Raw genomic sequence first — 13,060 nt, 5'->3', positions numbered from 1 at the left:
TTACATACTACGGATGTCAAACTAACAGGCCTATATTTACCCGGGTCACTTTTTTTCCCTTTCTTAAAAATTGGAACTATATTAGCAATTCTCCAGTCAAATGGTACAACCCCTGAGTTTAGAGATTTATTAAAAAATTTTGCTAATGGACTTGCAAGATCATGTGCCAGTTCCTTTAATATTCTTGGATGAAGATTATCTGGGCCCCCGATTTACTCCCATTAAGTTGTTCAAGTTTGGCTTTTACCTCGGATATGGTAATATCTACCTCCTTATCTTTAGTCCCATTTGTTAATTTATCATTATCCCTAAGCTCTTCATTAGCCTCATTAAAGACTGAAGCAAAGTATTTGTTCAAATATTGGGCCATTCCTAGATTATCCTTAACCTCCACTCCATCCTTAGTAATTAGCGGTCCTATTTCTTCTTTTTTTGTTTTTTTCCTATTTATATGGCTATAAAACCTTTTACTATTAGTTTTAATTCCCTTTGCAAGGTCCAACTCTACCTGACTTTTAGCCTTTCTCACTTTGTCCCTACATGCTCTAACCTCAATAAGGTAGCTTTCTTTACTGATCCCTCCCATTTTCCACTCCTTATATGCTTTCTGCTTTTTCTTAATCACCTCTCTGAGATGCTTGCTCATCCAGCTTGGTCTAACACACCTGCCTATAATTTTTTTCCCTTTTCTAGGGATACAAGCTTCTGACAGCTTCTGCAACTTTAACTTAAAATAATTCCAGGCCTCCTCCACTTTAAGATCCATAATTTCTTTAGTCCAATCAACTTCCCTAACTAATTTCCTTAATTTACTAAAGTTAGCCCTTTTGAAATCAAAAACCCTAGTCTCAGATTTATTTTTTGTTTATCCTTCCATTTAATTTAAACTGAATTAGCTCATGATCACTCGAGCCAAGGTTGTCTCCTACAACCATTTCATCTATGAGGTCCTCGCTACTCACCAAAACCAAATCTAAAATAGCATCCCCCCTTGTTGGTTCAGCAACTACTTGATGAAGGAATTCATCAGCTATCACATCTAGGAAAATCTGAGCCCTATTATTATTACTAGCACTTGTTCTCCAGTCTATATCTGGAAAGTTGAAATCTCCCATGATTGCACAGTTTCCATGAAACAAAATACAGGTCTATGTAGCACTTTAAAGACTAACAAGATGGTTTATTAGATGATGACCATCTTGTTAGTCTTTAAAGTGCTACATAGACCTGTATTTTGTTTCAGCTACACCAGACTAACACGGCTACATTTCTACCACAGTTTCCATGAGTATTTAATTCATTAAAAACATTAAAGAGGTCTCTATCCATATCCAAATTGGATCCTGGTGGTCTATAACACACCCCAAGCACTATCCCAGGGGAGGATCTGATAGTTTTCTTCCCCAATGTGACTTTTGCCCAAACGGACTCTGTCTTCTCCATTCCATCACTTTTTATTTCTTTACAATCTACCTCATCTTTGATATACAATGCGACTCCACCACTCTTACCCTTATTTCTGTCTTTCCTAAACAGCACATACCCTTCAATACTTGTACTCCAGTCATGCCTAGTATTCCACCATGTTTCTGTTATTCCTATAATATCTGGTTTCACTTCCTGGACCAATAGCTCTAGTTCCTCCTTTTTGTTACCTAGGCTCCTCGCATTGGTGTACAAACATCTTAATTTTTGCTGTTTGGCCTCATTCACATTCTTTACCCAATTTGGCACAGACGTTATACCTCCAATATGACCTATTCGACTAGTATCCACCCCACCCTTCCTCATGTTCATTCTCCTACCTCCAGCTATATTCTTTCTTACTTCGTTTTCCTCCCTCTCAGTGTTAAAATCTGGCGTAGAGATTACCTGGGCATCTCCCAACCGTCTCCCCCAAATTCCTAGTTTAAAGCTCTCTTAATAAGTTGAGCCAGCCTCCACCCTAGAAGTCTATTTCCCTCCCTACTTAGGTGAAGTCCATCTCTAGAGAACAGTCCTCTGTCCATAAATGCCTCCCAGTGACCATACATCCCAAAGCCCTCCTTATAGCACCACTGCCTGAGCCATGTATTGATCATCATAATCCTGTCACATCTTAGTTGCCCTTCTCTAGAAACAGGCAGAATCCCACTAAAGATCACCTGAGCCTCAATTTGCCTGAGCATTCTCCCCAGCCTAGCATAGTCTCCCTTAATTCATTCCAGCGAGAATCTAGCCGTATCATTTGTTCCTAGATGAAGGATGATCAATGGATTCCTTCCTGCTCCCTTAATAATTCTCTTCAACCTCAGTTCCACCTCTCTTATCTTAGCACCTGGCAGACAGCACACCCTTCTATTCTCTGGATCAGCTCTGGTTACAGGCCTATCTATTCTTCTCAATAAGGAGTCCCCAACCACATAGACCTGCCTTTTCCTAGTGACAGTGAAATTCTCTGGTCTATCTCTAGCTTCCTCTGGCTGAAAGTCCTTGCCATTCCTATTTTCCCTTGTAATCCTAATGCTCATTATTGGTGTTGTCTCCATTAAGTCTTCCCCTTTATCTAGAGACACTCCTTTCTAGAGACACTGTGTTAATATGATTTGTATATCTTATCTGCCAGTTTTGCAATGAAAACTTCATCTGCCCTTGTGCTTATGTCCTTACGTTAGCCTTCTGTGATTTTACAACAGATTGCTCTGGAGTCAATTACTGTCTTATCACCAAAGGATTTGGATTTAAAAGTCCAGGTGGGGAAAATAAGAGAAACTATTAAATATATGAAATCACTGTCTCTAAATTGAGTGGTTTCTTTGAGGCATTAAGGCAGGCCCAAACTGTAATGTGATGAGGCAAGTATGAGAAGCCACCAGGTGGAGTGATGAACCTTGTATAATAATACACATACACTGTATATCTTCAAAGCATTGTACAGACCTCAGCTATTGGACTCTTTACCATCCCTCAGAGAGACAGGGCAGATTAGAGGGCGAGAGTAGGTAGAGGTAGGTAGAGAGAGAGGCTACGTCTGCATTGGCAAGATTTTGCACAGAAGCAGCCGCTTTTGCGCAAAATCTTGCAACCTGTCTATACTGGCCGTGAGTACTTGCGCACACTGACATTCGAATGTATAAAATCAGTGCTTCTTGCGCAAATACTCTGACGCTCCCACTCAGGGATAAGCCCTCTTGCGCAACTGTTCTTGCGCAAGAGGCCAATGTAGACAGGCAACATCAATTTCTTGCGCAAGAAAGCCCGATGTTTAAAATGGCCATTGGCGCTTTCTTGCGCAAGAGAGCGTCTACACTGGCACGGATGCTCTTGTGCAAAAGCACATCTTTTGTGCAAAGGCACATGCCAGTGTAGATGCTCTCTTACTCAAATACTCTAATGCAAAAACTTTTGCGTTAAAGAGTATTTGTGCAAAATCTTGCCAATATAGACATAGCCAGAGAGAGAGAGAAAGGCAGCTCTAATAAGCAGAAACAACCCTGACTAATTAGGAAAGGGTTACTTCAGGGCAGCCAGGAACACCTGACCCGGGAGTTATCATGGGCAACATGGGAGTAGCTGGTATAAATCAGTTAGGCTCAGCTGATCTCACCTGAAGCTGCTATGGGTCCTTTTTCAAAAGCCTTCCCTGCTTGGGGGAAGAGGAGAGTGGGAGAGGAAGTTGGAGTGAGAGAGAGCATAACAGATAAGGAGAGAGTCAGAAAAACTGAGAGGGAGATATCAGTGTTGCCAGAGACAGCAAGAGGATGAGGAGCTCCAAAAAAAGAGTGTTTGGGTTCCCTTCCCAGGTAGCCTGAGAGTACAACCAGTAGCTGGAGAGGACTGTTTACCCCACCCAGGCTGACCAGGGGGTGCCTGCCCCATGCCCTTTTTAGCCGAGGGTCAGAAGCCCAAACCCTGGCAAGGACAAGCAGGACCTGTGCTGCAGTACCTAGACTGTGAGATTGTGGAATGAAGAGGTGTCTGGGACCCAGGAGTAAGACTGACCTTGCAACACCCCATATTGAGATAGTAAAAAGAACTATCACCACCAGCGGTTAAAGGCCACATTTTCGGAAGTAGCATTTACTCAGTGCACACATTGAAATGCATAGGGATTGATTTTAAAAGCGTGGACACCCATATAAACTCCAAATGATGCTGTGTGCTGAACAGCTCAGAGCAGATCAGTGGCAGTCCTGACACTAGAACTCTGGAGTCCCTCACACCCAGGCTTGTGACTGGTCCAGGAGACTAAGCTGCTTCTGTGTAAAGTCCTTACGCTGCTACACACTCATTAGGATATAGAAGGAAGGCAGTTTCTCTTCCACTCCAGGCACAGGCATTGTGAGGCTTAATAAATGTGTAGTCTTTAAAGTGCCACTGGATTCCTTGTTGATTTTGCTGAAACAGACTAACACGTCTACCTCTCTGACTCCTGCTTAAAGTACCCTCCCAGTAGGCTCATGTACTGTACATGACTGATAAAAATTCTCAATTTGTTTAGATGACAACCTGTACAGATGTTGCCATATTCAACATCTGGAAAGATACTTGATGCAACGACAGTTTCCCAGTTGGAAAGGTGTTGTAGACCCGATACACACTGTATATTGAGAATCATTTCTGCATGGCTGCTATTATGGGGTAGGTTTGCAGTCCCATTTAAAAAACAAAACAAGGAGCCCTGATATTTTTTCTCTTCACTCTTTGTCTTTGTTTAACAAACAACAGTCTATTTAATACACTACATTGTGAGACTAAACGTGTCACTTCCTCAGAAGTTTGCAAAAGAATTAACTCTATATCCTATATGCATGACAGTTTGCATGACCAGCTGAACACAAACAAGCTGTAGAATCACCTTTAAATTTCATGGCAGTTACCATCATTCGTATGCCACCTGGAAAACTCTGTTTTGTGAGCCTCAGACTTCTCATAGCATCTTTACTGGATGTGCATATGTGTGAAAGACCCCACCAGTTTAGAAAGGGGGTGAGAGGAGAGATAACTAAGCTTACTGAAGAACCACATTTTACCCCTACATTCTCAGACAAACTAGAAAAAAGAAATAAAAGTTTTCATCTTTGACTTCAAGACTTGTGTATTTTACTTACAGACCTCTAAACACTTCAGGCAGGAAGGGTCTCTATGTGTTTGTATAGCATCACGCATAATAGGCCCTGTATTTTGTAGCTGATTCCATCATATTATAATAGTAATATTTTGTTAATTAACAGCAGCAAAACAATCTGAGAGAAGAAGAAACTGTTGAATATTCTACAGATCATTATAGGTGACCTAACAAGCACAATGGGAATTCTCTCTCTAAAGTTTATCCAATTGCCACTGTAGTATTAAAAATGAGCCCGCACAAATTACATCAAAATTCCACTGTACACCTACCTAGCAGACTAGGTAATCAGGAAAAACTCCCAACAGGGTGAAAAAGAAAAAAAGAGTACCATAGAGACTTATTTTGCCCCTACGTAAATACAATTTACTGCTGCACAGGAGTTAGGAAGCAAAGGGGAACTCCCAGTATACATTCCATTTTACAGCAATTCCCTACAAAATGTTTCAGTCAGTAGAACTACAAAGAGCGTCCATAACCCTATCAGACTGCCATACACATGCAAAAGGAATAATTATTACAATGAAAAAAGTGTCAAGCTATTATTTCAGAACACTAGGTGCATGCAAATAATCATAGTAGAGGAATAAACTAACAGTCATTTCACACGATACACCCTGCAGGAATCACTTAGCTGGATGGTTTGAAGCTTTTGCCCGAGCTAGAATAGAACAGGCAAACTTTTCCAAACAATTCTAAATGCCTAAATGCAGAGGCAGAGCATTCTCCATCCCACAAGTGCCTTGTAAATGGAGAGTATATTTAAAGAGCTGGGTGCTGCTCAAGGGGAGGGACAGAGACAATGAGACTGATTAAGTCCTGTTGAAATCCTAGGGCTGAATTTGGTCCGATCCATGCAAGTTTTTATCTCCAGGGACTTACACAGAATCCTGTTTTGAATCACTATAATGACTAAAAGTCATTTGAAAGATTTCTGATTAATACTGTTCAATAGTCTGCACCACAGACCCGAACAGCCTCCTCTACGTCATGGACAGCAGAATGGCCTTAGGTCAGGATAATGATCCCCAGCTGCTACTAGAGTCCTTTATCCAAAATAAAGCATCAGGCAAAAAGATTGGGATTCTCTTTTCAGATGCAGGAATTGCTGATTCTGTTTTGATGTTCAGCTATAGTAATTCTCTTCTAGGCCAGAGAATGATGCAGAGTAAAAATTTCAAAAAAACCAACCAACCAAACAAAAAAACCCAAAACCTATACCACAGAGTAAGGTATTAGTTTTGACAGCCTAGGACTCATTTTCAATAGTTGTTAAGCACTTGGAGGGTCAGAGTTTCAGAAGGTACTTAGATACCTGTAGGTGTTTTCAAAAACACGTACATGTCTAAAATCACTTTCAGGTGCCTAAATACATTTAAACAAAAACTGGGTCCTTCAACTCCTACCTTGCAATAAGACTTTACAGAAGAGATATCCTAAATAACATCTGAAAATGGTATTCAGGTGCTTTTGAAAATTTTCCCCACTGTCTATCAAATGTTGGTTCAGCAATAATGGAGAACTAACACTGAGCTAATAGCTGAAGTCTTTGTTCATTCTACAAGAGACTTTGTTCATTCTCCATCCTTCCCTCACCAAGTAGAGCATTCGTGGTATTTTTAATTTCATACAGTGTTTAGGCACTACAATGATGAGCCCGTTATAAAAATTGACAATTAGAAAGATTCCCAGACTGTTATTGACAGTTGTATCTGGATTAGTTTAGACTATAGAAACAATATGGCTAATTGAAGAAATGATATCTTAAATACATTTCACTCACTGTATTTCACGATTAAGTGAGAATGTTATCTAAAATTCCCAATTAGATTATGTCAGCGCAAGATGATAAAGTATTCTACGGCTCGTCTAGTGGTCCCAGCAATTTCTGTAGAATTTGAAGTTTAACATACCCTGAAGAAATTAAATGCAGAAATTAGACCTGTAAGCATTTCTGATGCATTGCAGTAGCTGGGACATGAGGGCTAATCGTAATTACTACTTTTTGTCATCACCAATTTAGGTAGTTCTAACTTCTGGTCTAAGGATTGAACCAAATCCCCAATCCATCAAGTTCCAGAGAGTCTCTCCCCTCCTCCTGCCCTCCAATATCCCCTGTCATTTCTGAAGTTTCAGTAATTCTCAAAAATGGATTTTCAGGCCCATTCTCAGCATGTTTTACCCGTTTTTCTTTGGGGAGTGTCTCCGGAAGCAGGAAGAAGATGAAAATTAAATCAGCAACAGCAAATCCAAGTGCAACCAAAGCTGACCGAAGATAGAAGACTTCTTTCACTGTTTCCATGGCAAGATAAGCACCAATCATAGGACCCACAGTAAATCCCAGCGAGAAAGCAATACCGATCATGGCCTGTTGGGAAACAGTAAACCTGAGGTTTTAGACATAGGTTTATTCATGACTGGGAATTTTTTTTTTTTTTGGTGAAACTTGATAATATTCTGACAGAAGCCAAATTATTGTGCCAAATGCTAACACATCAAGCATGAAGATAATGGAATTAAGCATCTTTTGACCCCAGTTCAGAGAGTCTCTTTCTAAATATCCACAAAGCAAAAAAAATCTGCAATCACCTCAAGAGAACGGGGAAGTGTGTGGCAAACAGCAATGAATGGCAAGACAGAAATAGCTGCAACAGAATTTAAGCATTCATGACTAGGCAGAAAATAAAAAGAGCTACCATTCAATAAGTGGCCATGTCAATTTTCAGCTTGGTAAAGGGCTTTCAGGGATCATTTCCACTACTAAGGCTCCTTTGAAATAAGGAAAGAGGAGGAAAAAAATAGGGGGGAGGTGAATAATATGCATGTTAATTCAAAGCAGATCTAAGACCACTTAGCCCCGGGATGCTCCAAGTAGGATGGTGTCAGTGCATATGCACCACCATGGTGGTAATGATGTTGTTTCTCATCCCCCAGGGTTCTTTGCTATTCCCAGAGTCTGCCCTATAGATACAAAATCAGATAAAAGGTGAGCAGGCTTGACCAGGGCAGAATTAGGATTGGTGGATTCTTTTTAAAAACAAAACATAAAAACAAAAAAACACCACCCTTGATGGTGCAGGAAGTCATAAAGGTGTCCAGGGACATCCTTAGGATTTTCGGGGCCCTACATAGTATTATTAAATTGGTGCCTTTATGCACAATGGCAGCCCAAAGGGGAGGACGATTTTTTATAGATGTGATTTTGTAATCTTCAGAAACATACTAATGAAATATTTTTAAAGTAAAATTTTAACTAATGTCCTGTAGGCTAACCCAGTAAATTCAGAAACTGACAGTATCTAGGGGGTTCCAAATGCCTGTTAAATGGCTTCATTACCTCTTGAATGGCTCTTTCACAGGTTCAGTGTTCTGCTAGTATGTTTGGCAGTCTTTTTCACTTTTATATTAATGAAATACTCTCCAGAGGAAGTAGAGCCACAGAACAAGAATAGGAAGAGGTGGGTGGGTGGGTGGGCATTAAAACCCAATGGTGCCCCAATTTTTTGGATATTCTGCATATGGGTAAAGCTGCATATTCTGTGTATGAGTAAAGTCATCCCTGAAGGTGCATGATTAAATATCTGTCTTCCTGCCAAGTTAGCATTAAATCAGTGCATCAAAATGATGCTCTAATGCTGGAAGGAGGAGGCTAAAAATGTGGTGCAGTTTAATAGCCTATGCAAGCACAATGGGACTTTGCACAGAATTTAGTCCAGCATCTTTAAGAGGAGTCATTTAAAACAAAATCTAGGTCCAGGCCACTTGCTATCCGAGTACAGGAGTTCTATCCCTGTTTCCAAATGAATCCTCATTGGGCCTGAGAACAGGCTCTTTGCATTTCTGCCTCAGATTCACAAACTGTAAAATAAAAACATCACTACAGGCTTGTCTACCACACAGGAGAATAGTGAGTAGCATTGTATGGAAAGTGCTTTGAAATTAAAAGCTCTGTATCAGTACTTAGTATTATTGTTGAATTTAAAGCTCTCCTTTAATTTAAAGATCTTTTAAAAAGATTGTCCCCCAGAGCAATTTAACCAGGATACAGAGATTATCTGCTAAAAATTCACCAAATAATTTCAGTAAGATAAACTATTAGTACACTTCCTTTTCTATAATGTATAACAGTTGCTACAATGCTATATAAATATTACTCCCAAGGTAACTGCATTTCACTAGTGGGTGAAAATGACTCCTATATAAAATTGGTAAATCAATTTGTAAAGTGCTTTAATTCTGGAAGAATGGCACTCTGAAAGTGTAAATATCATTTGAATACATCACAGGGAACAAAACGTAGGCAACTTTGCTGAAAAATTAACAACAAATCCTGTATGTATAGCCAGCATTTGCAACTCACCATGCCCTTACTTCTAGCTTTTGGAGAGTGCAAGTCAGCAATTATAGCAGTGGAGAGACTGACATTCCCTTTGCTTATTCCACCTAGAACTCTGGAGAGAAGAAAAATACCAAAACTCCTGGAGATAGCCCATAGTGCATATGATGCTATCAAGCCCACCTGCAGAGAGAGGAGGAGATTTATCTTACATAATATACTAAAATCAGCATCATTTTAGGACAATTTTCTAGTTAGACTAATTTTTGAAAAGCAAAATCAACATCTGCTCCACTAATCATGCAAAACCAAATGCTTTCTTGAATAAACTGGCATTTCACCAGATACTGAGTGTCAGAAAGTAGAAATCCAATAAGGAGAATGTGCAATCATTTCACATAATCCATGATTAGATTTCCTTGTAACATAATGTATGCCTGATGCAAAAATGATATTTTTATGCATTGAAGGGTGTCGAGAACACCTTTTTACAAGCTTACTCCATTTAGTTTGAAAGACAGGCATGGAAATGGTTTTGAATATAATTAAAATGTTTAAATCAAATTTGCAACCCAGATAAATTCTAAAACAAAACCGATTATCCACTGATCTGAAAGTCAGTTTTAGCCCTAAGGTTTAGTGAATAATAATTGAACTCACACATGTTTACTGCATTGATCTACAAAGATGCTGGGTTGTGTATGTTATTTGCTGCTAAGATCCCTTATGTATGTTCAGACCTGCAGTATATTATACCTAAAATCAGATCCCTACATTTAAGCTCATAACAGCTTCCACAGAGAGAAACTGTTTGGCGAATGTTTATTAATAGAAAGCAACGTATGTATTTATTGTATCAAAAATCCAAAGCTTTGGATGGCCAAAGGTACAAATTATTATCCCTATTATATAGATGGAGAATTTAGGGAGAAAAAAAATAAGTCCAACATTATCAGATTGGATGACTTAAAGCCAAGCACATAAATCCATATATAGGTACTTGTACAGGTAATACGATTTTACATGTTAAAATGTCAATGGCATTGAGATGCCTAAAAGATACAATGAAATGTTTTTGAAAATCCCAGTAGGTGCCTATCTGCACCTTTAGGCACTTAAATGCCTTTTAAAATCTGGCCATACGTGCTGAGGATGACACATGCAAGTTTGATCAAAGTGACTTGGCAAGGTAAGGTAGCAGAAGTAAGGACTAGTGCTCTGCATTAACCACACTGGCCCCTCTCTGTATGTGTGATTTATGCTGATTCTAGTCAGGATGCCAGACGTACCACTGTCAACAACATGATCGGCCTTCTCCCCATGCAGTCAGATGCAGCACCCGTGAGTGGAGAGGAAAAAAACTGCAGGATGGAAAAGATGGAGCCAATCAGACCTAGAAAAGATTGATGGTTAGACTTAATAACAAGACTTGCTGCCTTAGTGTTAAACACCAAGGCAGTTTAAGTGTTTAAAACCTATCGCTTTGCTATGGTAAGAAAGAAAGAAAGAAAGAAAGAAAGAAAGAAAGAAAGAAAGAAAGGAAAGAAAGAAAGGAAAGAAAGGAAAGAAAGAAAGAAAGAAAGAAAGAAAGAAAGAAAGAAAGAAAGAAAGAAAGAAAGAAAGAAAGAAAGAAAGAAAGAAAGAAAGACTCACACTCACTCTGTTACATTGTGATTAGCAGTTATCTACCTGGAATGCAAACACCCCCAAAATTTTGAGGCTAGGTTATCATTTGACTAAATTTAACTAGACTTTTAAGGGAAAGGGAAATGAGGACAAACCAGAACACATAAGACTTATGGGAGGAAAGAGGGTGTGTCAATAAAATGCAAATTATCTGATATTTTCTATGTCTGATTGAAAACTCTTTCTGTTCATGAAGAGATAATAATATAGCAGTGGTTCCAAATCTGTGGTCCCCAGACTCTGGGGGGGAGGGGGAGAATCCTTATTTTTCTTTTTCTTTACCCTACCGGGGAGTGGGGGAAGTTGGGCTGTGAAATTTTAATAGATTGAAAAGGGGTCCGTATGCTCAAAAAGGTTGGGAACCACTGTAATATAGGATTTAGCAGTGAGGCAGTGTAACACACAGTTCTTTTAAATAGGGGTTTTTTGGGGTTTTTTTTTGATTAACTGAACTTGGAGCTTATCTTTTCTCCCCTCAGTATGAAAGGGAGCAGTGAGACACATGATTGTAGGTGCAGCCCACACAAAAATGGCACTGAGTTTACATATCTGAAGAGGTTCCTCGAAACCTACATTCTGTCCCTGTGAAATTCAGTTCCTCTCTTCTCTTGCCATTTCTACCTTAGCGCCCTCATTAATTTGCAATTGTGACGGGGTGAAGTCACAGAAGACTCCTTGGGGAGGCTTCCTAGAGTGCTGACACAGCCACTGCCACCCTCATTTTGCTCTCTGGGACTTCTCGCTTCCCTGTCCTGCTAGGCCAGGTTCCTGGTCTCCCCTAGCCAAGGCACAGAGCTGAGAATCATTCCCCCACTCCCACCCCTGAAAAGCAGCACAGACACTAAATCTCTTCAGGTCCAAGGAGAGTGCAGTTTTGGGCCTAACCCCCTGGGACATGACTCCCCAAATGGGATCCAAACCCCCACTCAATTACTTGAGTAAGCCCCCTTTAACAATGAAAGGGGGAATGTATACACTGATTGCTCCCCCAGGTAATAATTATTTACACGGTGCTTGATAGTAAGTAAAAATGATTTTATTAAGTACAAGCAGCAGGATTTAAGTAGTAATAAGTGAGAACAGGCAGGGCAAATTAGATCACAAATTAAAAATATCAGAAAACGCTTAGCTAATTCTAACACTAAATCCTCAGTACAAACTTATTACAAACTGACCCTAAAACTGTTTCTGTTCCAGCTTCACTTTCAAACCAGGGAAAAACTCCACTTCTTCTTGGGGCTCTGGTTCACCCTCCTGAGTGTGCCAGCCAAAGACAAAAGACTCTTACTTTCCTGTTGTTTTTAAAGATTCTCTTATTATATGGGGAGTCACCTGAACCATCTCCCTATGTCTAATTTTGCACACAAGAATGATACATACACCAAAATAAGATAAATAGACCCAGAGGATTAAGACATAAAGATTGATAGGTTACATGAAGTAATTTGCTCAAAGCACCTTTGAGTTATATATTATGTCCATAAGTCCATTTCATAAAGCATGGGAGGGGAGGTGAACCATCTCAGCAATACTTTGTGACAAGCTGTCAAGAAAATGCATTTTTCTTTAAAAAGAGAGAGCTACGTATATGTCTTTCTTAGACCACCTAACAAGGCTGAAAATGCTCAGAGGTTGGAATAAAATTCTGCACCCATTGAATGATAAAATGGTGAGGGCAGGAGAGGAGTTAGTTAACAGGGCTGCAGGCAGGTAAGAGGCACTGGAAGGAGCTTGCTGGGCTGTAGATGTTGAACACCCACTAATTTTTCCCCTTGGATGCTTCAACCCTGGAGCACCCATGGAGTCAGTGTCTTGCTGATTTACCTCCATTCCTGGGAAGCTCAGTGAAAAAGTAGTAAAGTCAAGCAGGCCTGGTCTAGGAAGCAATACTGGGGAATAGGTTAAACAGCTTGCCTGACTAGTCAGAGATA

General features: G+C 39.9%; 1 protein-coding gene across 2 annotated transcripts in view; it reads right to left on the bottom strand.

Annotated features, from left to right (window-relative positions):
* SLC75A1 (solute carrier family 75 member 1) overlaps positions 1–13,060 on the bottom strand; it is a 56,777-nt gene that overhangs the window by 29,773 nt on the left and 13,944 nt on the right. The window contains exons 4-6 of one of the 2 annotated variants that reach the window (XM_075930857.1): positions 10,733–10,836; positions 9,468–9,626; positions 7,290–7,475 (exon numbers count right to left, since the gene is read on the bottom strand). In XM_075930857.1, coding sequence (XP_075786972.1) covers positions 7,290–7,475; positions 9,468–9,626; positions 10,733–10,836 — 449 coding nt within the window. The remainder of the gene's footprint in view (positions 1–7,289; positions 7,476–9,467; positions 9,627–10,732; positions 10,837–13,060) is intronic. The other variant, XM_075930858.1, reaches the window with a different exon arrangement.

The sequence above is a fragment of the Pelodiscus sinensis genome, chromosome 5 (assembly GCF_049634645.1).
Source record: "Pelodiscus sinensis isolate JC-2024 chromosome 5, ASM4963464v1, whole genome shotgun sequence".
Taxonomy (NCBI): Eukaryota; Metazoa; Chordata; order Testudines; family Trionychidae; genus Pelodiscus; species Pelodiscus sinensis.
Note: the sequence above shows the minus strand (reverse complement) of the source record. Positions and strands in the feature narration are given on the sequence as shown.